This window comes from Mustela nigripes, chromosome 17 (assembly GCF_022355385.1).
Source record: "Mustela nigripes isolate SB6536 chromosome 17, MUSNIG.SB6536, whole genome shotgun sequence".
NCBI lineage: Eukaryota > Metazoa > Chordata > Mammalia > Carnivora > Mustelidae > Mustela > Mustela nigripes.
In genome coordinates, this window is record NC_081573.1 from 55749224 (window position 1) to 55774660 (window position 25437).

Sequence of the window (25437 nt, forward strand, 5' to 3'; positions counted from 1 at the left end):
TGCAGACGGGGAACCCGAGGCCCAGAGAGGTTAACTAACTTGCCTAAAGCCACACAGCTACAAGCAGAGGGGGCAGATACTAGCACCCAGTCATCGCTGGGGGTGGGCTGGAGGGCTCCTTCCCACTCTGATTTTGGGTTCTGCCCTGACCCTGCCAGAGGACAAGGGGGGTTCGAATCCCAGCTCTGCACCTGCTAGCCAGGTGGCCTCAGGTGGCGCACATGCTCCGTCTCCCTAAGCCTCAGTTTCCATAAAACAGGGACACAAATGGCCCCCATTTCTTCAGGCTGTTGCTAAAAATGAAATAAGGGACTGAATATGGATGGAACTTGCCCCCAGTGGCTCCACCAACGCCTGTTAGATCGGAATACGATGACGGCCTCCCTCTGTCCCGTCAAAAACTCCGCTTTTCCCAGACAAACCAGACAAGCCTGTTTTTTGAAAAACAAAACAAAAAAAACATTTATTTCTGTCAACTGTTTGAGGACAGATGCTCTTCCCGAGCCCAGTACAGCACAGATTTCCTACCCCCAAATGAAACGAGCAAGGAAAAGAAGAAAAGGAATAACATGAACCCATGAACCGTGCGCACGAAGGACCAAGCCAATCTCATCTTCCTTGGGAAAAAAAAAAATCCTTTTGAACGTGCGCTGCCCACCCGGGATGAACGCCGCTGACCTTCTGGCGCCACGAGGGCGGGGACCTGCTCCACCGGCGGCTCGGTGGCAGCCGCCCACCCCTCCAGCACAGAGAGCCTCCCCGAAAGTGAGGCATCGGCCCCCAGTTCTACCCGAACTCCTGCCGCGCACCCCGGCCTCCCTCCCAGGCGTCCTCTCCCTGGGGGAGCCCCTGAAGGGAAACCAGAAGGACTCCTTGTCCCCGCTGGACTTGGACCTGTGTCCCCACTCTGTGCCACGATGAGACTTCAACCCTAAGGGTAGGAAGGAGCCGCTGCAGACTGCAGGCCCGTGCCACGGCCGGGCAACTGTTAAGGCAAATTTTCTCGCTTCTGTTCGGTCGAAGTCGGGCCTGAGCGTCTCACTGCCGAGCACCGTCCCCGTCGGACGGATCCCCAGCTTAGGCAACCCTGAATGGGGGAGTGGGTGAGGGGCCCCGGAGCACGCTCAGGGGTGGGGGGGGTGGCCTGAGCCTGATACATGGGATAGACGTGTGTGGGGGTCAAGGTGACCCCCCGACGGGCACGGTGGCCTCCTCCCCAGAGCAGGTGGGTGCAAAGGGACACCAGATGGCGGCCTGGCCCCCCCCCAGGCGATGCAGGCTGGTGGCGGGAGAGGCCAGGAAAAGGGTTCACCGCAGGAGAAGCTTCCGCTCTGCTGAGGTGCGTGGCCTCGGCATCAAAATGATTTTTTCCTTAGAACAAGCAAAAGCGGGGGAAAAGGAAAGGGAGATGAAAGAAGATGTTCCATGAGCTTCGGGAGATAAGGCGTGGGGGGGCACTCAGGAGGGGAGCGGGGAAGGGGCGGTGGGCTGCAGACAGGGGGGCGCGTGTTGCCTCTCACGGCGTCTCCTGTCCCTGGTGGGCTGGCGGGCTGGTGGCTGAGGCCAAGGTCCCCTCCCCCGGGGAGCAGGCGGGTGACATTGCAAGGGGCAGGGCGAGGGCGGGGGTTACTCCGTCTGCGCGTCGTAATTGGCGCCCCCCGCCTTCTTGAGCTCGCTCTTAATGAAGTCTTCCTCCAGCTCCTTCCGATCGCTGATCACAAACTCTTTAGCAAAATTCTGTAAGAACAAAATAAAACACAGAGTTCCCGTGAAGAAGGGACAGGATGAAAGTGTTGCTCAGAGAACACACCACAAAGTCCTGGAGCCTAGACTACTAAGAAATGATCAAAATAAAAATTTGGCGGCAGCATGGTTTGGCAAGAGAGGAAGAAGTCGTGACTGGAGATCAGGAAGTGGATGAAGTCGGGATACAGTGTAGAGAGACGGTATGGCGGCCGGGGGTGGGGGCCCGGGACGGGTCCTGAACGGTAACTTGTGCCCATTTCCATGGTGTGAACATGTGCACCATGGTGGGCTGCAGTCACATCAGCCACTGATGAGCTGAACAGGACCAGCCACTGTCCGCCCTTGGAGTTGGAGTGCACAGACTTCAGCCACAAATCCCTGTGAGCCTGGCCCACGTGACGTAAATCTCTGTGGCATGAAGACGCGTGACAGGTGATGTGGCTCATCTGAGAACACCGAGCCACGAAGAATCAACAGTTATTTTGCTACATGGATCCCCAAGACTTCAGCAAACATGGGAAATTTCAGGACGGTGAAAGAAGAGAATACAAAGAAATTTGCCAAAATATGAGTAACAAATCAGAAGGTCAGATTATCACCCCCCCCCCAAAAAAAATCCACAAGAAAATAGCATAAACAATGACCACCACTACTTAAGTGCCGATGGGTACCAGGCAGGGTCACACATTGGCAAACTTAATTCTTTTTTTTTTATTTTATTTTTAAAAAATATTTTATTTATTTATTTATTTATTTGACAGAGAGAGTGACAGAGCACAAGCAGGGGGGACAGTTGGGGGAGAGAGGGGGAGAAGCAGGCTCCCGCCGAGCAGAGAGCCCGATGCAAGGCTCGATCCCAGGATCCCAGGATAGTGACCAGAGCCAAAGGCAGCCACTCAACCATCTGAGCCACCCAGGCGCCCCAGCAAACTTAATTCTTAAAACCCTTTAATATGATCCAGGAACTCGATCCCTAGAGAACTACACAAAGGAAAGAAAGCACACATCCCCACAGACACTTGTCCACAAATATTCGCAGCAGCATTATTCCTAACAGCCAAAATGTGGAAACCACCCAGATGTCTGTGGACAGAAAAGCTCTATAGTCTGTCCGGGTGATGGAGTATTACTCTTCCGTAAAAAGGAATGAGGTGCTGATACACAATATCCTGGATGATCAAAACCTTTGAGCCAGACATGAAAGACCACGGATACTGTACGATTCTGTTTATAAAAAATGTCCAGAAAAGGCAAATCCACGGAGACAGGAAGTAGATCTGTGGTTTGAGGGGAAATGGGGGGCGGTGAGTGCTAATCGGGATGGGGTTTCTGCTGGGGGGATGAAAATGTTTGGGAACTAGAGAGGGATGGTGGTTGCACAACACTGTGAGTGTACTAAATGCCAGTGAATTGTAGAATTTTAAATGGTTAACTTTATGTTCTCTGAATGTCACTTGAATTAAAAAAAAAAAAAGACTACAAAAAAAAAAAAGTCACCAAACCTCCAAGAATGAGTAAACCAAGAGAACACTCAAGGTCAAGTTTCACAGTATAAAGACAAACTGTTTGCCACACCACGCCATTAAGATACTAACAGGGAGGGGGAGGGGAAGGTTAATATTTATCAAGCAACCTGTATGTGCCAGGTGCAGCCTCACACATCTCACTTAATCCTCCCTTGGTATATTAGCTTGCTTTCTTTCTTTCTAAGATAAGACCCAAGGGGTTGGGCTTGAAGAGATTGTGTAACTAGCCCAGAATGACCAAACAACCCTCTGACCCTCTCTACCCATCCCACCATCCTGTGCCGCCAAGCATCAGTGTCTGTCTTCAGCACAGGGACTGCACACAAGCTGGACGTGTGGGCCAGGAAGGGGAACCGAGAACTGACATGTTTCTCAACCTGAGCCCCAGTGCCAGGGAGCGGGGGCGGGGTGGCGGGGAGGCAGAGAGAAGAGGAGGAGGAAGCCAACAGCTCAAGATGCCTCTAGCAGGAAGTGCAAAGTTCCCCTGCTGTGTGCTATCTATATATGGCGACTAAAGAAAAATGAGCACTCCTGTTCACGCCTGTTAGCCATTAGGAGATTGAGATTAACAAGATTGAGATTAACAAGAGGTTTGATAAGGCACTAAGAAATCTACAGGGAAATTGTACATGGAGCTATGCAGAGTCCAACTTAAATCCAGAAGCATATGGAAAATAAATCACAGCCAAAATAAGGAGCAATCCGGAATGAGAGAGTCTAGTAAAAATGTAACATAACAATAAACATAAATGAGCAAAATTACCCCTGCAAAATAGCTATGTATCAGACTACCAAAAAACACCACCCCCAAAACTCTATACTACATACTGCAGACATGATTTAAAAACCAGAAGGTGAGGCAAAAATGACTATAGCAAAAAAAACCCAAAAACAAACAAACAAAAAAACCCCCAAAAAACACAGAGAGGCAACTTCACCTGCTCTCTGGATGGGAGAAGCAACTGCCTTCCAGGGGCCAAAGGAATGGGAGGGGGTGGAGCCATGTAGAGGGGGCCCCACCAAGCCTCACAGCCCACCCCCCACAGGATGCTCAATACCCCCAGAGGCTTCAAAGGTGCACTGACACTTCCCCTCAGGGTGTGGACGCTACAGAAATTCCCCAGAAGGTCTGAGTCAGCCTAAAACCCAACTCCCATCGGCCCCTCCCTTCCCCACCGCAGTTCCTTCCAGCAGTCCTCAGAAGGGGCCTTCCACTTGGCACAGTGGACACCAGTGCCCCCAGGGAGTGAGCTTCACTGTGACCTTTCAAAAAGAGGCAGAAACAGCAAAACCAGCCCTGTAGGCAGCTAGACCCTCAATCTGGGAACAACACACTGGATGGGAAGGAGCCTACATAAGGCTAGCCCATAGCAGAGGACCACAGAAAGCACATCTGAGCAAAGCACAGCCACCGTCCCCTTTGCTCACACCTTTAGCCTCAGCCACTGTCCCTAGCACCCCTCCCCGTGTCACCAAACGCCTACAGGGCAGACACAGGTGATGCCGACAGCCGCAGCAGGAGTCCTGACTCTGAAGCAGTGCTAACAAACAGGGAATGTTTCATTTTCTAGCAAAAAAGGGAAAAAAGAGCCCGGCGATACCAATTTTCATAGGATTCTTAGCTAAACTTTACAGATCCAAAATACTGCCATTTTAACATGGAACCAATAGACTAAATCATTACTGGGACCTTCCATGCTCTTTTCTGTGCAGGAACTTTTCGAAACCCTGTGCACATTTTATACACATGGCACAGAGCAAGGCAAGCAGGCTAGACCCCAGTGCTCAGCGGCCACGTGTGGCTGATCACGGGCGGGTCTAGAGTGAACAGGAAAGAGTCTGAAAGAATAATGTGCTCCGTCAAGGAGAATCAAGAGTCATAAAACAGCTCAGCTGATAGGAGTGGAGGAGGGGGATTTTTTTGGGAGGCCGGGAAATGTTCACTGTCTTGATCCAGAATTTTAAAAAAAACAAACCTTAAACTCTGACATTCACCCCCTCATTTGATTAAAAAGCCGAGAGGGGAAGCAATCCCTCCCGGGGCCCACAGTGGCCTCATGGCAGGGGCCCCAGTGCAGGGGGTTGGGGGGCAGGGTCCAGCCTGGTCTGCCTTGTCCTCTCTCTCCCTCTGCTCCAGACTGCCTGTACCTCCCACCACAGCCTGTCATACCCTCAAGGCCACCAAAGCCACATGTCAAAGGCTTCAAAGAAAGAGGGGACTGTCTGGAGGCACAGTCACCTGTGGGTCCAGAATGCTCTTCTCTGTCATATCTAGGAACACTTTGTCCCTGGCTCACAGCTTCCAGAAAGAGGCCTTGTGAGGCCCACCCATCTAAACCTGACTCCAGGATGGCCTCGAGACATGCAATAACCCAGCTCAGGACACATTTGTCCCTGGGATGTTTCTCAAGTGCATAGTGTTCGTATTTCAAAGGTCTAACAGACACTGCTTCTGGTGGATGCTTCTGGTGCTCTGTTCCCAGGAAGGGGACTCCAGACAAGGACAGGTTAGAACCAGGCTCTGTACATAGTCCAGCATCTATCTGCAAGGCCGGTTTAAAAAGTGCTTAAAGGGGCGCCTGGGTGGCTCAGTGGGTTAATGCTTCTGCTTTCGGCTCAGGTCGTGATCCCAGGGTCTTGGAATCGAGCCCCACATTGGGCTCTCTGCTCAACGGGGAGCCTGCTTCCCTTACTCTCTCTCTGCCTGGCTCTCTGCTTATGTGTGATCTCTGTCTGTCAAATAAACAAATAAAATCTGTAAAAAAAATAAAAAAATAAAAAGTGCTTAAACACTTGCCTCCCCTTGGTTTTAAACCATTTCACTTTTTTTCTAACTTTTTTTTTTTTTAAAGTAGGCTCCACACCCAGTGTGGAGCCCAATGTGGGGCTTGAACTCACAACCCTGAGATCAATATCTGAGCTAAGATCAAGAGTTGGGCACTGAACTAACTGAGTCACTCAGGAGCCCCTAAGCCATGTCCCTTTGAAATGGCTCCCAGCGGCCTGGGTTTAAACCCCAGCTTTTGTCCTGAAATGTGCTGGGCGTGGGCTTGGGGTTTGGTGCAAACACAAACAGGAACAGTTGCCCACTTGCACCTCCAGCAGTTGGCCCTCCCCAAGAACCTCCCTGGGACTTCCCACCCTTCCCTCCAACACCCCCCCCCACCCCCATACTCTACCCCCCGCCCCCCGCCCCAGTCTCCCCGTGTGCAAATGAGGACAAGACCTACATCCTGAGGCTGTCGGGAGGATCTGAGGGCTGTGCATAAGGCCTGGACACTCGAGGAGGGTTCCCAAGAAGGACAAGGCTATCAGGGGAATCTGACATGGAAAGTTTCCTGAAATGCTCAAGAGTGAAGGGACAGGGAGTGGCTGGTTCCTCTTCTCTCACCCACAATGCTTTCTTCATCCCCACCATTTATTTTAATGAAGGAAAGTCCAGGCCATTCCTCAAAATAACCAAAGCAGAGACACGGACACCTCCTCGCCCTTGCAGAGAGAAGACAGCAAATCCCGCTGCAACCCAAGAGCTGGGCACCTCCAGCCACTGGGGTAGAAGTGTCGGGTCTGCTCCCCGGAACACTATGACTAACCTACGCAGAGAATGTGAGTGTAGAGAAAGGTCCGGGAAGACAAACTGATGTGGAGCTTTGGACACGTAAGTTTGTGATGACGGCAATGCACACTTCTACAAACTTGGGTGAGGGAAGTTTTTCGGTATCATTGTATCCAAAGAGATACAATGGTGCTGAGGGCTCTCGGAGAGTCTGAGAGCAGAAGAAGAGAACCAGATGGGCCTCTAGAAATGTCCCACGGGAAGCAGTTAATGGTTCTGGGCCCTGGTCTCTCGCTCCATGAAAGAAGAGAGCAAGACAACAGGCGGTCCTGGCGCTTTCCCACCAGCCGTCCAGGACTTCGACTCTAAGCCACCAGGCAACATGGGACCAAATTCTACAGTGGATGCCAGAGTCTGAGTGCAGCGGGGAAAACTGGCGCAGGAAAGTCAACTGTGGGATCGGAGACTGGCTTTCAACAGGGAGATGCGTGCTAGCTTCAGGCCCATCCCTAACCCCTGCACTGAAATGCGGGGAACAGAATCTCTCCTCCCCCGCGTGTGTGCTGGGGCAGGGGGTAGACGAGACACATGCTGACCTCAACAATGTATCTTTTCCCCAAGTGGGTGAAGATTAATTATAGGCCAAAGAGCTCAGTGTGCTGAAGGAAAGCTGTCAGTGCCCCCTGCCTGCGTTGTGGTGGGAGAAAGGAAACTTCCAAGGAACAAGGACCAGATGAAAATGCACAGGATCAAACCCACCGGGCGTTCAGCGGCCAACCCCTCCTGCGCCCCCCCACATCTGCCCTCCTACGACCATTCTAAGGCACTTCAAAGGCCCAGGTTTTTAAAATTCTTCTAGCAAGGTATAATTTACTCAAAAAGAACAGGTTCTTGTAACAGGCATGAGTCATCCTAGAAAAGGGGAAAAAACAAACAGCAAAATGGCACGGTCTCGCGTTTGGCAGATTCGGGAACAAAGGCCCCTGCGTCACCCGTGCAGTTCACAAATGACATGACCCTACTTCGCTAGGGAGAAAACAGAGGACAAGGGAGAGGCATTCAGTCACATTTCACGGGGGCACTGGGAATTTTGGCTGCATCTGGACCAGTGAGAAGCCCCGATGCCCATCTGCTGATGTCTGACTATGGCCACATCGAGATCGGAAATGGCAGGAATGTGGGAAGCACGCTGTGGTCCTCCCGCACCCACAGCGGACGCCATCATCAATAATGGCGCTTTTCGCACAGGTCCACACTCAGCATCAGAAGCCTTCTTAACCCACAGCCCCCGCTATTGATCAACGGACAAGCACAATTAAACCCAGGCTTATGTTTTCCATTTCCGCCTGGTCAGAACTGTGCTAGCCTTTCTTCTCGGCCACACCCACTTTGGGGAATTTTTCCGGGAAATAATTCAACAGATTATTATAATATATACTCACAGATGTTCATTGTCAGCAAACACCAGATTGTCTTCCCATTTCAACAAAACCTGAGTAAGTAGATAGTATCCGCATCGAACACTTCATATACAGCAGGAATTTGATGCCATATTTTATTGAACTTCTACAATCCCATGAGTTAGATATTATCATCCCAAATTTTCAGAGGGAGCTCAAGTTCAGGGAAGTGAAGTGGCGGACAAGAGGTCACGCCTGCTGAGTGGTGGGCTGGGTGTGGCCCCCACCATGAGGCCCGTGCCAAGGTCATTACTAGGAGCGGGCACACCCACCTACCACACTCCCTGAACAGAACAGTATTCAGACATTAAAATTATGAAAACCAAAAACACATTCATGAAATCGCTATGGGAGGTGGGGGACTGTGGCTCGTCACCATTTCATTTCTTCATTTCGTCTGAACCATTTTTTAAAAAAACACAGCGCCCTGGGAGAGGAAACAGGCGGCCTGGGGCTGGTTCCAGAAGGGACTCTCCAAGGCAGCGTACCCAGGGACAGATACTGGCAAGAGAAGTACAAAAGTGAGGAGTGGCCCATGGAAGGGACGAGAAACAGGACAAATCTGAGGGACACAAGCTGCGAAGAGCACAGGCAGCTCCAGCCCAGCAAGATCGTGGGGGACACGTGTGTCCCCCACGAAGAGGAGGAGACTGGACTCGGTGCTCGGGGCTCCTTTGGGGAAGACCTGACTGCGCTCTAGCTAGGTCCCTGCGGCAGGGAAACCAAACCGTATGCCGGTGACTGTGTCAGGAGGCAGGCTGCTGGCGGGTGACCAGGCGGGGCCCTGCCACCACTGGCTGGCTGAGGGCTGGGACCCATCTGGAGATTAGCGAGGGGGTACCCAGGCCCCAGCCCGCTGGGTAGTGCTCTTGGCTTGTGCAAGCGGCTGCCATTTCTGCTCCAGGCTCAGAGCGTGGGCCATCCTCCTCTCTCCCGGAAGAACCGTAACTTCCTGGGAGCAGGAGCACAGACTGGGTCCCAGGGCTCCCCACAAGGAAAGTGGGCTCTGATCCTCCACCAGCTGCTTCTGCCTTGGCTCAAGGACACACGCATCCAAGCCTCAGCCTTCACATCTGAGTAGTGGGTGTAATGACAGCACCCCACCCCACCCCGATACCCACACAGCCCTTCGCAGGCTGCCTGGGGCTTTGTATTTCTGATCAGGTCCTCTGTGTCTTAAACACAGGACACAAGCCACAAAAAGCCCCTTTGCCTGAGCCCAGGCGCAGGTGAAATGCATGAGCACAGAAGGCCCTTTCTGGTTTGGAGAATAAAGGGCCTTTCCATAAACCACGAGCTTGAAGAAGCACCCACATTCCTGGTGAAAACAAACAGCTCACACCCTCTGGAGAGCCTCAAAGCAGCCACAGCCAGTCCCCAGAGTACCGGGTCCCCAGAGTGCTGGGCAGCAGCAAGCACTTTCAAGGGAGGGCAGTAGCCCCAGAAATCTCATGACGCGGACGAGTGTGCGTTCTCCCGGCCAACCAAGGCGGCTCGCACCTCGGCTTGCTACAGGAACAGAAGCACAGTGTTTGGAAATCCCAGTCCACCCCCAAATCCCTCCCTGTGTGTAACCAGTTTCCACAATTTAATATTATCCCAAGACCGGATGTTGAACATTTAGGAATGTTCTTCTTCTGTCCTAGGAATATGCAAAAAGTAAGGCAGTCTGAGGCCTCTGTGAACAGATTCGTTTCTCCACTTTTTAGCACCTGTTTTCGTACTCCTCTAGGCACAAGGGGGCTCTGGAAGCAGCCATGGTCCCTGCCCTCGAGATTATCTTCTAGGGTCATTTACTTATAATTCATGGAAATCTATCATTCATGGGATCATAGGAGAAACACAGAAGGAGCGGCCGATTCCGAAGGGGGCTGGTAGGAGAATGGAAACCTTCACCAAGAGGGAAGGTTCTGAAGGATGAACAGAAGTTCACCAGTCACCCAAACAAAGAAACCCTTTCTCCACCCCTTGTATTTCTTTAATCCTTCCAACGGTGCCATGGGAATTAACACTCTCCTCTTCACGACAGCTCTTTCACAGATTCAAAAGATAAAGCTACTTGCCTGAGGTCCCGAAGCGAAGGGCTGACAGGGCCAGGAGATCAACTTGGGCCTCACGCCCCCTTAAGCCCCTGATCTTTTCCATTTGACACAGCAGCATCTTTTTCTTCTTTAAATCAAGTGCTTAGCAGTGATATGCCATCTCCAGTTTTTATTTTAAAGGCCCTTCCATCAAAAGGATGGAGTAAGTTTAAAAATAAATCTAAGAGGTTTATTTCCCACACAACTTCTCCAGAGCCTTTAATGGGCCATGTGAATCGAAAGAGGTAGGGTTTCCAAACCGCATGTGACCTCAGAACATTTTCTTGGTGCTGAGGACTCTGGAAATGGGCCGCAGGGACAGGTGACCATGTTGGGGCTCTGGGACTAGGTGGTCTGGGCGCCAAGCAGGGCTCCGCCATGCCCAAGCACTGGGACCCTGAGCAAGTGACCTGGCTTCCCTGGGACCCAGGCCCCTCATCTATAAAATGGGGATAAGGGTAGAACCGGCCTTGTTGCAAAAAATTAATGATTTTAATAGGGGAACGTCCTAAATGCCAAGCACATGGCGGGGGCACAATAAAACTACTGTTATGTGCATTATTAGCACAGTGGTACACAGACGTGGCCTTCTGGCTGGACTGTTAGCTCCGTCTGGTCTCAGCCCTGTGGGGTGAGAGGTCTAGCATTTATGCCGACCCCAGTCCTGGGGTTTAGAAGCCGTGGGAATTCCCATTAAGCCATTAGTTCCACACTGTCGCTGAAACGTCCATCCTTCCTGTCCCCGCTGCTTGTTGGGGGCAACATGGCTGCTCTCCTTCCCCAAGGTCGAAAGCAGAGACGGACCCTCTGGTCTCCCCACCCGGTGAGCCTTCACAGGGTGTTAAAAAATAAATAGAAGGACCACATGAATAAAGCCATTCTGCAAGGCCAGCACGATGCATCACGGATGGAGTCTGCTCTAAATCAAGACAGCCTGGGCCAGTCCGGACAGCAGGGCCCTAGCAGGGGGGCCTGCATTGTCCCCGTAATCCCGCATAGGCGCCGGAACAATGGCCCGTGTGTTCTGTCCCCAGCACCAGCCGGGCCCTTCTGTGCGGCAGGCGACAGGCAGGGTGGGGCAGCCAGGCATGCTGTCCATCCGGCCGAGCCCCCCTCCCTCTGCAACAGACCCCGGTCCGGGTGTCACCACTGTCCAGCCCGCCTTGCCCGGAAGCCCATCTTGATTGTCTTGCTTTCCCCTGGACATGGACCCATCTCAGTTTCTCAGCCTGGCACAGAGCACAGCCTAGACACCCACGGTCAAAGCTTCTGACTTTGAATTCCTCTGGGCACTGGGCTGGATCTGCTGCTTGTGAGCCCGGGCTTTGGGGCAAGTCCTAGCAATGCCCCAGGCCTCAGTTTCCCCATCTGCTAATGTACCTGACAGCAGGCCCGGGGGAGGGATGAACCGGCTGACATCAGCAGCGACCAGGGTGAGCAAGGCCGGGACCTCTGGGGGTGCTGACAGTGGGGACTCCAGTCCAAGCCATGTGCAGGCCAGTGAGGCCATGTGGCTCGACCACAGACTTATCATCTCCTAAGGAAATAATGCACAATGAAGATGGAGAGCCAGGCCTCAAGGTCTTGTCGAAAAGGGGAAGCCAGGGGGCTCTTGGGTGGCTCAGATGGTTAAGCAACTGCCTTCAGCTCAGGTCGTGATCTCAGGGTCCTAGGATCGAGCCCCGCATCGGGCTCCCTGCTCAGCGGGGAGTCTGTTTCCCCCAGCTCTGCTGCACCCCCTGCTTGTGTTCTCGCTCTCTGTCAAATAAATAAAACTTAAAAAAGCAAAAAAAGAAAAAAGGGGAAGCTGGGAATAATAGTAGCTACCACATCCAGGTCCTTACCGATGTGGTTCTAAGCACCTCCCCCTATTTGCTCAACTGTGAGAGGCAGAAACTGCGTTACCCCAGTTCTGGACTTCAGAGGACTGAGGCCCAGAGAAGGGAAGAACACACCCAAGATGGCCAGCAGGCGCTGCCGCTGGTGTGCACACCAGCGGCTCAAAGAGCTGCCCCCCCCCACTGACAAAGTAAGCTGAGGCTCCTTTAAAGGAACATCGCCCTAGACAAAAGCACCACATTTTTTAAATGAAAACGTTTCCGAGTGTGTCAAAACGGAACATAACAAAGCAAGTCAACCCACTCAACTCTTCATTTCATAGATAAGGAAATTACAGCCCAGGAAGGGAGAGTGACTTGGCCATGGCCAGGCAGTGGGGGCATGAAGACTGGCCTTTTCGGATTCCAGTGTCTCTTACGTCCATTTCTATCGACTCCATTTCATGCAAGGTACCAGGGTGTGGGTCTATTGCTTCATTACAATAAAACCCGGGGGGTTACTGGCAATCTGACAGTCAACCCACTTCTTCTTCACGTGGAAATCATGGTAAGAGGCAGGTGGAGAAGTGCTGTGGGCCACAGTCCACAGAATCCAGACTGGCCCATCTGGAAGGTCCCTTAGAGAACATCTGCTCTGAGTCCCTATGAAACAGAGGGGAAACTGGCAGGTGTACCAGGCTCAGCACTATTTTAATGACTGTGGAAAGACACCAGTGTGCGGTGTAATTGACCCTTTGTAACAAATGGGTACATTTGCAACTGTAGCATACACATGAGCTATTGTGATAGCTTCGGATATTAAAACCTTTTATTTATTTATTTATTAAAAAGATTTTATTTATTTGACAGAGATCAAAAGTAGGCAGAGAGGCAGGCAGAGAGAGAGAGGAGGAAGCAGCAGGCTCCCTGCTGAGCAGAGAGCCCGATTCGGGGCTAGATCCCAGGACCCTAAGATCATGACCTGAGCTGAAGGCAGAGGCTTAACCCACTGAGTCACCCAGCTGCCCCAATAAATAAACCCTTTTAAATGCAGAAATGACAAAGGCAAAAGGTAAAGGTCAAAAATGTCTCACTGCACCTGCAGTTCCCCCACCCTAGTGCACATGGGTGACTTTCCCTTTCCATCTACCAGCATCCCTCTCACACCTGGGAACATGCCTGAGCTGCCAATCATGAAGACCCGCCTCCCTGCCCATGCGATGTGCATGTGACCTAAGTTGAGCCAATCAGGGTCCTTTTAAGGGAATGACAGACACTAAGGGCTCCCTCTTCCCCCTGATCAATACCCAGAAGAACCACCACAGCCTGGACTGTTGCAGCTGTACGGAGGCCACTGAAGCCAGACCCAGAGAAAAGAGAGATGAAAGGAAGCTACTGCTGGAACCCTGGATCCAGCCACACCTAAAGTCCGGAAACTGTGCGCTTCCCAGTTTAGGAAGCCACGCAATTCCCCCTTTTTGCTTCAAGGTCTTTGAGCATTCGGACAAATGGATAACAACCAACAGTCCCCAGTGAAACTTCACACCGCAGAATTCTATTTCCCGAGATCAGCCTTGGCCCCCGGCTCACTCAACTAAACTAAGCCGAGTTCTAGACCTGAAAGGAACTCTGCAGCCTGCTCGTGGGATGGGGTTTCCTTTGGAGGTGAACGGAAATGTTCTGGAACTAGATAGGGATAGTGGTTGCCCAACACTGTGACTGTACTTTAACACCACTGAGTCATACGCTTGAAAATGGGGAAAATGAGCAATTTTATGTCACTGTATTTTACCATAATTTTTTAAACAGAAAGACAAAAGGAGACTGGCAAGATTCAAAAGACCGTCCCACTGGCGAGCGCTCTCTCCCCACACGCCCTCCCTTCCCTGCTGGCCACGAAGGCGCAGGTCCAGGTTGGCCAGCGGGAAAAGGAATGCGCGTGGAAGGTGGCATTCAGCAGGAGATCTTTGGCCCCGAAACAGGCACTCGGGTATTTCTCATTCTGCTCCCACAAAGGAGAGCCCTGAAAGCTGGGTAACCATTAAACCCCAAACGGACCCAGAGAAAAACAGCCCCGTGGGGCTGAGTAGGGGGCTCCCCAGAACCAGGGTGTTAGCCAGTGATGCTGGGGAGGACAGGAACTCCATGACATTTATGAAATAAACACTGACTGTCTCCCAGACCTGGTGCTAACCCGCTCAGAGAAGACCAGCTGATAACTCAGACCTTTCTAAAAATGATTTTCATATCTGTGGACTCTGGGAACCCCGCCTCCTGAAAACGTATCCTAAAGAAATAATTCAGTGGGAAAGCCAAAGGAGCTGCATTTATTAAAATGTTGGTTAGAACATTACTTACAAAAATAAAAACTGGAAGCAGCCCAAAAGGCCAACAACAGGGGAACACGGAGTACATTACTGTGCACCAGTACACTGAACCGCACACTCAGCCACCAGAAAAACGCTCGTGACAGAGACTGCAGCCGTATCACTTATGAAATTACTCCGGTGGGGGCGGGGGGGTGGTGCCCACCTAGTGTGATTTTCGGGCTGAGATGCACAGGGGCGGGGGGAGCTCGCCTCCAGAGCTGGCAGGAAGAACGGAAGACAGGCCACCATAATGCAAGGATGGGAATTCTTTTTTCTTTCCTAACATGATTTTTTAAGCCCAAGTTTTATTTGTGGGATAATTTTAGACCTACGGAAAAGCGGCAGGAGGGACATAGGGGAGTTCCCACACACCCCACACTCCATGTGCGTGTTGGCTAACATCGTACGTTCCTGCGCTAAGTTGGCACAATGGAGAATCTGACCCAGAAATGTTACCATTAACTAAACTCCAGACCTGGTTCCGATTTCACCGGTTTTTCTGTTCCAGGATCCAATCCACGATACCACGAACCACACAGCCTATGCTTGTGTTTGTTCTGTTTTTGGTTCTTACAATTCAATGGCTTTTCCCATAGTCTCAGATCTGAAGAATATTTCTATCAGCTCAGAAAGCAAGCCCATACCACGTTCTGATCGTGGGCTTTGAGAAACCCTTTTGCAAAAGGGAGAACCCTTTGAAGGAGAGAACTCTTCCTCACCTCCCTTCCACCCCGGTTTATCTTTCTGGAAATCAGACATTCTCTTTTCAGTGGGACCCAACCCTCGTCCCACACGAACCATCTCGGACGTTTCTGATGGTGTCAATTTTGGTTACATCCAGACCAGAGAAACACCCGGCAAAAGAGCCCTCTACGTAAAACTTAGGAATCTCAGGGGCAAAACCCCTCTTCCTACTAACCTAGCAAGGGCTGGGGAGTACAGGTGTTTTTACTGGCACCCATCGTGTGCCAGACCCCGGTTAGAGGACATGCACGAAGTCTCCCGCTGTGCCCTCACAGCCACCCCTGGAAGTCAGCCGCCGTCACCCATGATCCATGTAGGCAGTGGCCACCACTTTGGTCATCCTTCCAGCCCCCTTCTTCACGAATCACCTCCCCCATCCCAGAGGTAGGCCCTCAGTGGCCACGTTTCCATTATGTGGTGGTCAAGACCACAAACCCAGCTACAGCCCCCCGCCCGCACCCCACCCACAGCCCTGGGAACACGTCCTCAGTGGCTCTGGGGATCCAGAGATGTGGCGTGGCTTGCTTTCCATCCTAGGAGCTCAACCCAGCCCACCCCGTCCCTGGGGATGGTGATCTCGGTGAGACGCGACCCACCCAGACCCAGAAAGGACCCAAGACCACTAACCTGCACGACCTCCTTCACCAGGGTCTTGTCCGTGCCGGTTTTGGCGCGCTGCAGCCCGCTGACATTCTCGCCGATCCACGTGATGAGGGCGAACTTGGACCTCTTGCTCATGGCGTCCCCCGTGGTGAAGCGCACGAAGGCAAACAACCGGACGTCATCTGTCGTCAACGGCAAGAACAGGGCACCGTGCTCGGTGAGAACATTCCCAGACTTTGCTCCCAAGGAGGAGCCATGAGCCAGAATGCTCCCAGAGCAGCGCGGCAGGAGCCCAACACTGACCTTGGCCAACTCGTGCAATCTGGCGATGGCGCCACAGGCTCCGAGGCCCATTTCACAGCTGGGAGCGGAGGGGCCCGGGACATTCCCGAGGCCATGTGGGCATTTCAGGCCATGGTGGTTTGGGAACACAGGCCTCACTGGCCATTAACCCTGAGCTCCCCACCCCCAATCCCTCACGTGGTCAAGGAAGGCTCAGATTCTGCGTCTGATTTATCGAGACCTTCCTCGGGCCTTCTTATCCCCCGAGGCGCTGCTCAGAATGGGAACCGAGATGGGGGGTGGATGGTGGGGGGACAGGGTGGCCCTGATCTTGGCGTGGGATAGGTCTCTAGGACCACTGGGCACGTCTAGCTCGTGGCTGGATGGTTAGCGCAAGGAAGAATGCGGAGTATGGTTCTGTTGGGTGTCCTGCTGGTTACATGTTACAGATCTGCTGCTACTAAAAGGTCTGGGGGGGGGGGGTTTGTCCCACTCATCCACATCTGCCCATCTTTTGTCTCATTACCACGCTTTTTTCCATTATTGTCCCTTCCGACGGCCCGCCACTGTTACGCATTATAAAAATATTGGCGACAGTCTTGAGATTTTAGAGTGACCCTGCAGAGTGTGCGTTTCCCACAGGATGGTCTAGGGTTTCTTCGCCTCGGCACTCCTGATTCTTGGGGCCGGATCACTCTTAGTGGTCGGGACTAGCCCGTTCAAGGCACGGTTCCTGAACGGCATCCCTGGTCCCCCGCCCAGTGGAGGCTAGTATCAGGCCCCAACCCCAGTTACAACAACCAAAAACGTGGCCAGACATTGCCCCGCGTCCTCTCGGAGGGGGAACGGCCCCCAGCTGAGAATGAACTTCTGGGCAGTTTGTGTCCCCATTGAATCAAGACACTCTGCATTTTCCACCAACATTTTGTGCTCAGCTTAGTTCCTAAATAGTCCGTATTTTAATTGCCATTATTGGAGAGAGCTCATCATTGTCCCTAGCGGGAGACGGCTGCCCAGTACCAGCTTCGGGCTGTTCACCTCTGGCTAGCTGCTTGGCTCAGCTCTTCTGTTCTCAAAGGGCTTCTAGCTACTGCCTTTAGGCTTTCTCAAGTCCCCAAAGAGAGTGGAGAGCTGTGCTGTGCAAGCATGTGTATGTGTCTCTGAATCGCTTGGGGATCTCCCCAAAATGCACATTCAGAGCTCACAGATCTCGGATGGGCTCCTAGGTGACACTGATCTGTGGGTCCAAGGACCACATGGGGGCTTCTCTGTGTATTTTCTTTTTTAAAATCAAGGCATCTTCCTCCTGGACTTCCCAGGTGCCTCCCTGCTGAACCCCACACAGCATATAGGTTTACAGCAAGACCCAAGGCCCCACACCCTCTGAGTGTAAAGAAGACCATCTAAAGCTGGTTAAGGTTGCTGCCTGGCTGGGAACAGCAGAGCCTGAGCACATCCTGGCCCATAAGCCATGCTGTCTCATGCGCACCCAAGGGAGCCAAGGAACACAGCTCTCGGCCAGCCCCAGGCTCCTGATTTGGACCCCGCGGTCCAGGCTACACAGCTCCACGGCACTGATGTCTTAAAGGGAACGGATCACAATCACCAGTCACAGTTTATAAAACACACTGATATTTCACGGTCTCAGGTTGGCTTTATAATGATGCTGTGAGGTGGGCCACAGGGGAGGGGACACCACTGTCGTCTTCATCAACAGGCACTTCACTGTGTGACGGGTGGGGCTCAGAAGTCACGGGATAGGCCAAGTGACTCGTCACGGTAAGCCTGGGTGTGTCTGCCTGGCCACAGGAGTCTGGCGGATACCCACTGTGGGATTGGACCATGGGGGTCAGTGGGGACAGAAGACAGTCGCAGGGATGTTTCACAGGCCAAATCAACAGGGCTTGGTGGCAGTCTGGCCACGGGAGGGAAGGAAGCAGAAGTCTGGGGACTCCCAAACAGGGTGAGGGCTCCAGCTCTTATCCTCAAGGACTCGGACTTAATCCCCAAGCACTGAGCCTCAGCTGCCTCGTCTATAAAATGGGGTGATCTTTTTGGTTCATCCTTTCCTTTTCTTGAAAAAGAAGTCACAGTAAAAGGTTAAAGTCACAGACCAGAAGGCTCACCCTGTAACTACTTTACGGGGTACAATTCTGCGGCATCGAGTGCACTCACGATGCTTTGCAACCCAACCACTACCCATGACAGTCCTTCCCCTGCCCCTCCGCCCAGCCCGAAGCAACACAAATCTGCCTTTTGCCTCTGGATCTGCCTACTCGGGACATCTCATGTAGATAGACGCCCACGATCCGTGGCCTTCTTTTACTCAGCACATTGGTGTCATCGGTCCCCCCCTTTACGGCTGAATAATACTCTCGGGTATGGGTACGCCCCCTTCTGCTCATCCGTTCACCTGCTGAGGCACGTCTGGGAGGTTTACAGGTTGGCGTGATTCTGCACCTCCCTCATCAGTCGGTCGCAAGGATTAAATAGGAACACTGTGCACCCAACCAGCCTGGCCACGGTGGGAACGCCTCCATGAGGCTGCGGCCACAGGAAACGGGGCGGCAGGACGGGGGAACTGAACGTACGCAGCCACGCGTGGCTGGTGCAGCCTTGGGGGGGAAGGCCCCCCCTCCCCCGGTTCTGGAGCTGCACGCGGGAAGCCAGCACCCTCCTCTGAGCAGCTGCACGGCCGTGGTGGAGGAAACCCAGACACCGTGGCAGGGTGTTTAATGAAACTGCTGCCTTGATCAGAGAGGGAGGCAGGGCCGCACGTTGGGAGCCTCCCCGACTTGCTCGTGCCAAAGCAGCCTGTTTCCATGGGAACCACTCTGTCTCCCTTCCCCATGCTGGAAGCCTGGAGGCTTGGGTGCCTGTGTCGGCAGCTCAGTGCCCCATCACTGGCCAAAGCCTCCATGTGGGGAAGTTCCAAGCTGTGTGTCCCACGTACCAGCCCAGGACCAGGCATGAGATAGACGCCCAAGAAGTGAGTCCCGCCACCCCCACCCTCCCAACCAAGGGCACAGGGAACCTGGTGGCAGCGGACCTGCCTCAATGTCATTTACATTCTACTGACAGGAGGGAAGGGTTTTCCTAGGTGGCTGCTGGGCGCTTATCTGACAATGCTGTGGCCGACATGATCGCTAACGTGACCAAGAGTCACGTTATGCTCACAAACGTGTACAGCCCCAGACGCTGAAAAGTCAGCTGTGTCCGCAGGGGAAAGCGGGTTTTTCGTAGCGACATTGTTGGAGCTGCCCACACGACCCAGAGCCTCTCTCCCCCACTCACCATGAAGGAGGCTCGAGCCTGCTCTGACCTCCAGCTGGCTAGAGCACGGGGAAGTTTTAGTTCTTAGTCATGAGTTGGGCCACCTTCCTGCTTCTGGACAAACGGGGCTCACAAAACACACGCGTGCAGCATCTGAGTGGAGAACAGCCCCCCCCCTCCCTTTCCTCCTGCAGGCACCCCGCTCACACACGGGAAAACGTGGGTGTACCACCAGAAAGGCAGAGCGAAGCCACATCGTATATGGAGAGAACGCGTGTGTGTGTACACTTGCACGCGTGTGTGCATGGACGTGTGTGCACGTCCCTGTGTGTGTGCGCACTATGATGGCAGCTGGCCGGGAGGGCGTGGGGACTGGCGACGCGCATCACCCTCATGGTGCTGCTCAGTCCCCAGAGGGCCCACGGCACAATCTTTCCAGCCCGCGGCTCAGGAGCTGGGGCTGCAGCTCCGGGTAACCCCGGTGGGGGGAGCCAGGCCCAGGCCTCTGCACAGCCGTCTACACCAGCTGCTGCCTCAGCTAGTCCCCCTCCGCCTTCTGCTCGCCAGCACCCAGGCTGACAGGCCAAGTTCTGGAATCCATTAGAAGCACCCCCGCCTTCACGCCAGCTCTGTGACCTGGAACAGATGCACGCAGAGCTCTAAACCTCCGCGTCCCCATCTGCACAGTCCAGAGGCAGCGGTAAGGGTTACAGGAAGGGGGATCTGTGCCGGGCATGGCTCCTGGGTCCTCACCTCTCCCCTGAAACTGCCCCAGGCCGGGGCCTCAGTGCCTCCAAGCCCTGCCAGCCCCAACCGTGGCCTCCCTGCTTCTCCCTCTACTGGGCTTTCTGCACCCACCACACTTATGCTCACTCCTCTGCATTTAAAAGCAGGGGCATCCCCAGGCACACAGGCATTGGCCACTGTTCGTGAGCACTGCTCTGCGAGCACTGCTCAAGGACCTACTAGGTGCCAAGCACAGTGCTAAGCACCGGGGCAGGCAGATTCGACAAACGAGGGTCCTGAGGATAACAGAAGCCATTTACTGAGCGCGGACAACATGCCGGGCACCGTTCTAAGCCCATACACTTGTTGGCACATTTCTTTATCCCAAGACCATCTCTGTATGGTTGACACTGCTCCCAGGCGCATTTCCCAGCTAAAAACACTGAGGCTCAGAATGCTGATGCAGTCAGCAGCCAGAACCCACATTTCCTGCTCATTGGAGCACTGTTCCCAGAGGAGGGCCCCCCGGAACCAGCAGCATCAGCAGCCCCCAGGAAACCATGGGACCATGGCTGCTGGGGGTCCAGCCCAGACTTGCCAATTCACCAGCTCTGGGAGGACGCGCCCCGGGGGATTCTGGGGCCTCCAAAGCCTGAGAAGCACTGATCTAGAGAAGGCGGGGAAAGGAGAGCCCACCCAGCCCTGGCAGGGGAGGAGTGAAACGGAAGTTCTCAGGGGCAGAGAAGCTGAAGTGCCCTGAGTTCAGCCCACCCCCTTCCTTCCCACCCACACTTCTTTTAGTTTGAGGAAGTGATCGTGAAAAGGAGCTTCCTGTATGGCCTGGCTTCTCCACATCAGAATTTACAGACTTAGAGGCATCTAGGCGGGACTCCTGAGTATCTCATCACCGAAGACCATCAGGATGGTCCCCCCAAGACTCTCCCTCGCTCAAATCCCACAGCCCAAGGAAGAGACGCGCTCTTCTTCTCAACGGAGAACAGAGCTACACAGCTACGGAGCCGTGACACAGGGTAGCAGGGGTCCTTTCTGTCACCTCTGGATCGTCCATTAGACATGAGACATCATGGGGGCGCCTGGGTGGCTCAGTGGGTTAAAGCCTCTGCCTTCAGCTCAGGTCATGATCTCAGGGTCCTGGGATCGAGCCCGCATCAGGCTCCCTGCTCAGTGGGGAGCCTGCTCCACCCCCCACCTGTCTCTCTGCCTACTTGTGATCTCTGTCTGTCAAAAAAAAAAAAAAAAAGACATGAGACATCACTGACAAGGAATCACAAACGCATCATGAGATCACACAGAGCCCCGTCTTGGAGGAGACATCAGCCCGCGACAAACCAAGACCGGGAGTGCGCCATCCTTGAGGACTGTCCGTGCCATCACCAGTTGTCCTCTGGACAGCACTGTAAGCTCAGAACCCAGGCTGATTGCACAACAGGCCCCGTCCCCGAGTCCAGGCTGTGGACACCCGCCCCTTCCCATCCAGCCAACGTCTTAGTCATTCACACGGCATGAATAAACCTCACTCTCCAAAGAACCCGACCTTCTAGGAGGTCTTGGAGGCCTCATGGTGTGAAAGAGCTCCCGTGGCCCTACAGCCCCGTCAGCTCAGGATGGAAAGGCACCAGGCAGGGCCTACTTGGTTCCGTGTCCTGTTTCTCCCTGCAAGGTCCTTGCCTTCCTTCATTTACTGAGCAAGTTAATACACAACATGAGGCCCTCCCGCCAAGTTCACTGGCACGGCCTGGCACCAAGTAGGTGCCCAGAAAGTCACTGTGGTTACTTTTCATTCTCTCCTCCACAACGCCTCCCTGCCTTCACCCCCTTCCCCACCCTGCATTTCTGTCCTTTCTCTCCCGTTGACAATCTTCCCTCCTCACCGTCTCCTCCTGAGCTCTGTCTGGGGCCGAACTAGCAAGAGGGATTCAGAAGTGAGACGGAATGGAAGGAGGACTGGGGGGTGAGGCTAAGTGCTTAGGACAAGGGGGTGCGGGAGGAGGCATGAAGAGGGGAGATGACCACACAGGGCACGGGAACAGAGGAAGGACAGGAGGAGGAGTCAGACCTCGCTGGGACCACTGCAGCCACCAGAACAAGCAGCCCCGTATTTTCCCAAAAACTGCAAATGGCACAGAATGTCCACCTAGCTCTCAAGGACTCCCCCGCCCCTCCCACCCCAACTTGAAATCCCCCTCCGCTCAGGTAACCACCAAGAGGCACATTCTGACCACGCCATCCAGCATTCGCACCGGGGTGGACCCCATGCAAGGCTGCACTGACTGAGGACCCCCGCCTTCTCCCAAACGGGACCCTACTTTTCCCCTCTGCCTCTCCTTGAAGCCAGCCCAGGATAGAAAGGGACAAAACCCAGAGGGTTTTGTTTACAATTGTTTTACAAATACATTTGTTTGCAAATACTCTGAACACTTTTTCCCCCCCATTTCACACAGAACACGAAGTAGAGAAGAATCAGCACATCAGTACAAATAAGCAAAAATCGGTCTAACCACCTGAGTAGCCACTCTGTGCATGTCCTGTGGATCTACTGAGCTACTTTTCTATCTTTCCGGTCGCTGTGACATCCCACAGCACCAGGCACACAGTAGGCACCACTGCACACCTGCTGGGCAACAGAGAGGCAGAGAGGCACCTCATTTCATAATTTCCGCCCAAGAGTGAACTTCAGAGCAAGACAAAAGAAAGGGGAAGGAGACACAGGGAGGAAATTGCCCCAGAGCAAGACAGGATTGCAGCTTGCTCTAAAGCTGACCTTACCTTATATAGACTCCCTAAGAAGTTATGCAAACAAGGTTCGGTAAGGAAGAAACCAACCCACACACCAAAAAAGCTGAGCTGTCAACTTCCACCGAGTGAGCTCCCAGCTCCCCGGAGAGGGCGAGAGGAAATGGGAAAGACGTCGTGCATCCTGCTGCCCAGGGCGAGGGGATGCGTGGACTATGGACAGGCCTCCCTTCCAGCCAGCGGCTCAGTGCGGGAGGGGGGGGGGGCAGGCAGTCACAGACCAGGACTTGGGATATGGAAAAAACATTCTCCCTGGGACTCCGAAGACAGAGGGCTTGTTGGGTGCCCCGGGGAAGGGGAGTGAGGCCTGAGGCTGACAGCAGCCAGTTCCTCCCTTGAAGAGAAGAGACCTATCATTCCTGAAAAGTCCCATATTACCCACTCTCTTTTTCAAGGTGATTTTTATTGTCTGCCCTCATGGACAAAACAACGACCACGACGAGCACGACGAAAACCTCTGGTCCCACTCAAAAAATGTTTAGAAAACAGGAAGCACAAGAAGAAATAAAACTAATAAAGCAAGCCCATTATCCTAGGAATACAACCCCGCGGAATTGGTTGCTCGGAGAGCATGAATGGAGCTCTGGCTGCTGAGCTTGAAGCCGCGCGTGCGCACACGGTCCCCGCACTTGAGGCCTCGGTGCGCGCGCAGGTGGACGTCGGTGACCTCGTTCCCCGAAGCGGGAGACTTCTCCAGTGATTCCTTATTCGCTGCATTCTCATTAAACGCAAATGACCCAGCTCCCTACTTTGATGGAGAACACGAGAAAATGGAGTACAAGATAGCCAGAGGAAAAGCAAGATGATTACTTGGCTAGGACCCTCCGGGACTGGACTGATCCGGATACCCAGATTACCCGGGTAGCGGAAGGCTCTCCCCCAGTGACAAGACACCAAGATTTTTTTTTCTTTTTTTGATGGTTCCTTTTACTTCCTTAAATGGAAGTCAGCGTGCAACACCCAAATCTACCTTCTGGCTTAGGGAACAGAGGCCATAATCAGTTCCCCCAAGGAGGAGCCCGTGTCTCCCACACCTGCAGCAGGACACCCTGGGGATGGGGAAGCGTGTGACTGTCCCAGCACAAAACTCCCTGTAGTGCTCGGCTCTGCACTCATGTTGCTGCGTCCTCGACCGCGGTCAGTCTGTCATCTCACAAACACTGACGGTCTGTGATGCAGGGGACTTTGCTGAATAAGACACAGTCCCTACCCTCCAAAGATACCCCGTCTAGCCTGGCAGACAAAAACAAAGTGTAATTACACAATGTCCTCAGTTGCCCTAGCAACAAGGTGTCACAGGGTGAATGGGAACATCAAAGAAAGAAGGAAACTCATTCAGCCTGGGCAGTGGTAATCAAGGCAGGCTTCATGGAGGAGGTGATGTGTGATCTGGATCTTGAAGGACAACCTAGAGTTTGCCCAGCTAACAAGATAGGGACAAATGGGCTCACGGTAACAACTCAGGGGAGAGATTCTGACAGAACTCCACAGGTGAAAGCAACAGCCTCTGGGGGCAAGTCCAGATGCCTTTCTTTACCAGCCATTCTCTCTCTGTCTGATGAGTCACGGGCTAGAGTAGCATATAACTGACTTACTATTACTGTGTATAAAATAAGCATTTAAAGGCTCAGAATGGCTCTCCTGAGGGCTCCTATGGTTGGCTCATCCCTACCCTGCAGGAGGGCAGCAGTCTTGTCCCCTACTCTATCAAATACCCACGACAATGCCGGTCACGCTGCATGTGCTCAGTGCAGATCCCTGAACACACGAAGAACCCTGGTCCCCTCTGCTATGGCCACTGGAAAGCTTTCCAGTCCCCACTGTCGGCTGCATTCAGTTCACTGGAGATGCCATCTTAGAAAAATAAAACCAATCCCCTTCCTGGATTTTAAAAGTGTGGCTTCCGGCCCCCAGAGAGCAGGAGTGGACAGACAGGCAGAAATGATCAGATGTCAGCAGAGAGCAGCTGAATGGCTGGTCTAGACAAATGTGCCCCTTAAATAAAAGCATGTGGGGAAAGCAGACTGACACAACGTTGCTAGAATTATCGAGAGATATGTAATGTGGGGTCCTAGCTACCTTTTGTGTTCATGTCCCCAAGTACACTGTCCCCAGGGGAACAAAGCATGCTCCTAACCTCAGCAGCCTGGGGGAGCCAGGAGACCTAGGCGGGCATCCTGTATCCACCTCCTTCCATGGAGTGACCGCAGTCCCAGTGGCCTCCAGTCCCCCCATCCCTGGTTCTCTGGATTGGGGCGTGGCTTTCCCACCTCTGCCTTGGAGCCCCTAAGTGACGGGGACAGAGCTCACGAGTGGGTTTTATCCCTGTAGCTGTTAACAGCCCGGCTTTCAAGTCTGCCAGCACACTTACAGCTGGCATGTTTTACTTTTAGCCATTCACTTATTTGTTAGCTCATGAGAATATATAAGACAGAAGCTC

The 25437-nt window shown here is 53.2% G+C and overlaps 1 protein-coding gene across 1 annotated transcript in view; it reads right to left on the reverse strand.

Moving 5' to 3' along the window:
* Positions 1-434: 434 nt before the first annotated feature.
* COTL1 (coactosin like F-actin binding protein 1) overlaps positions 435-25437 on the reverse strand; it is a 39089-nt gene continuing 14086 nt past the window's right edge. Inside the window, exons 3-4 of the mRNA XM_059382211.1 lie at positions 15927-16084; positions 435-1737 (exon numbers count right to left, since the gene is read on the reverse strand). Of these exons, the coding sequence (XP_059238194.1) occupies positions 1627-1737; positions 15927-16084 (269 nt within the window). The 3' untranslated portion in view covers positions 435-1626. The remainder of the gene's footprint in view (positions 1738-15926; positions 16085-25437) is intronic.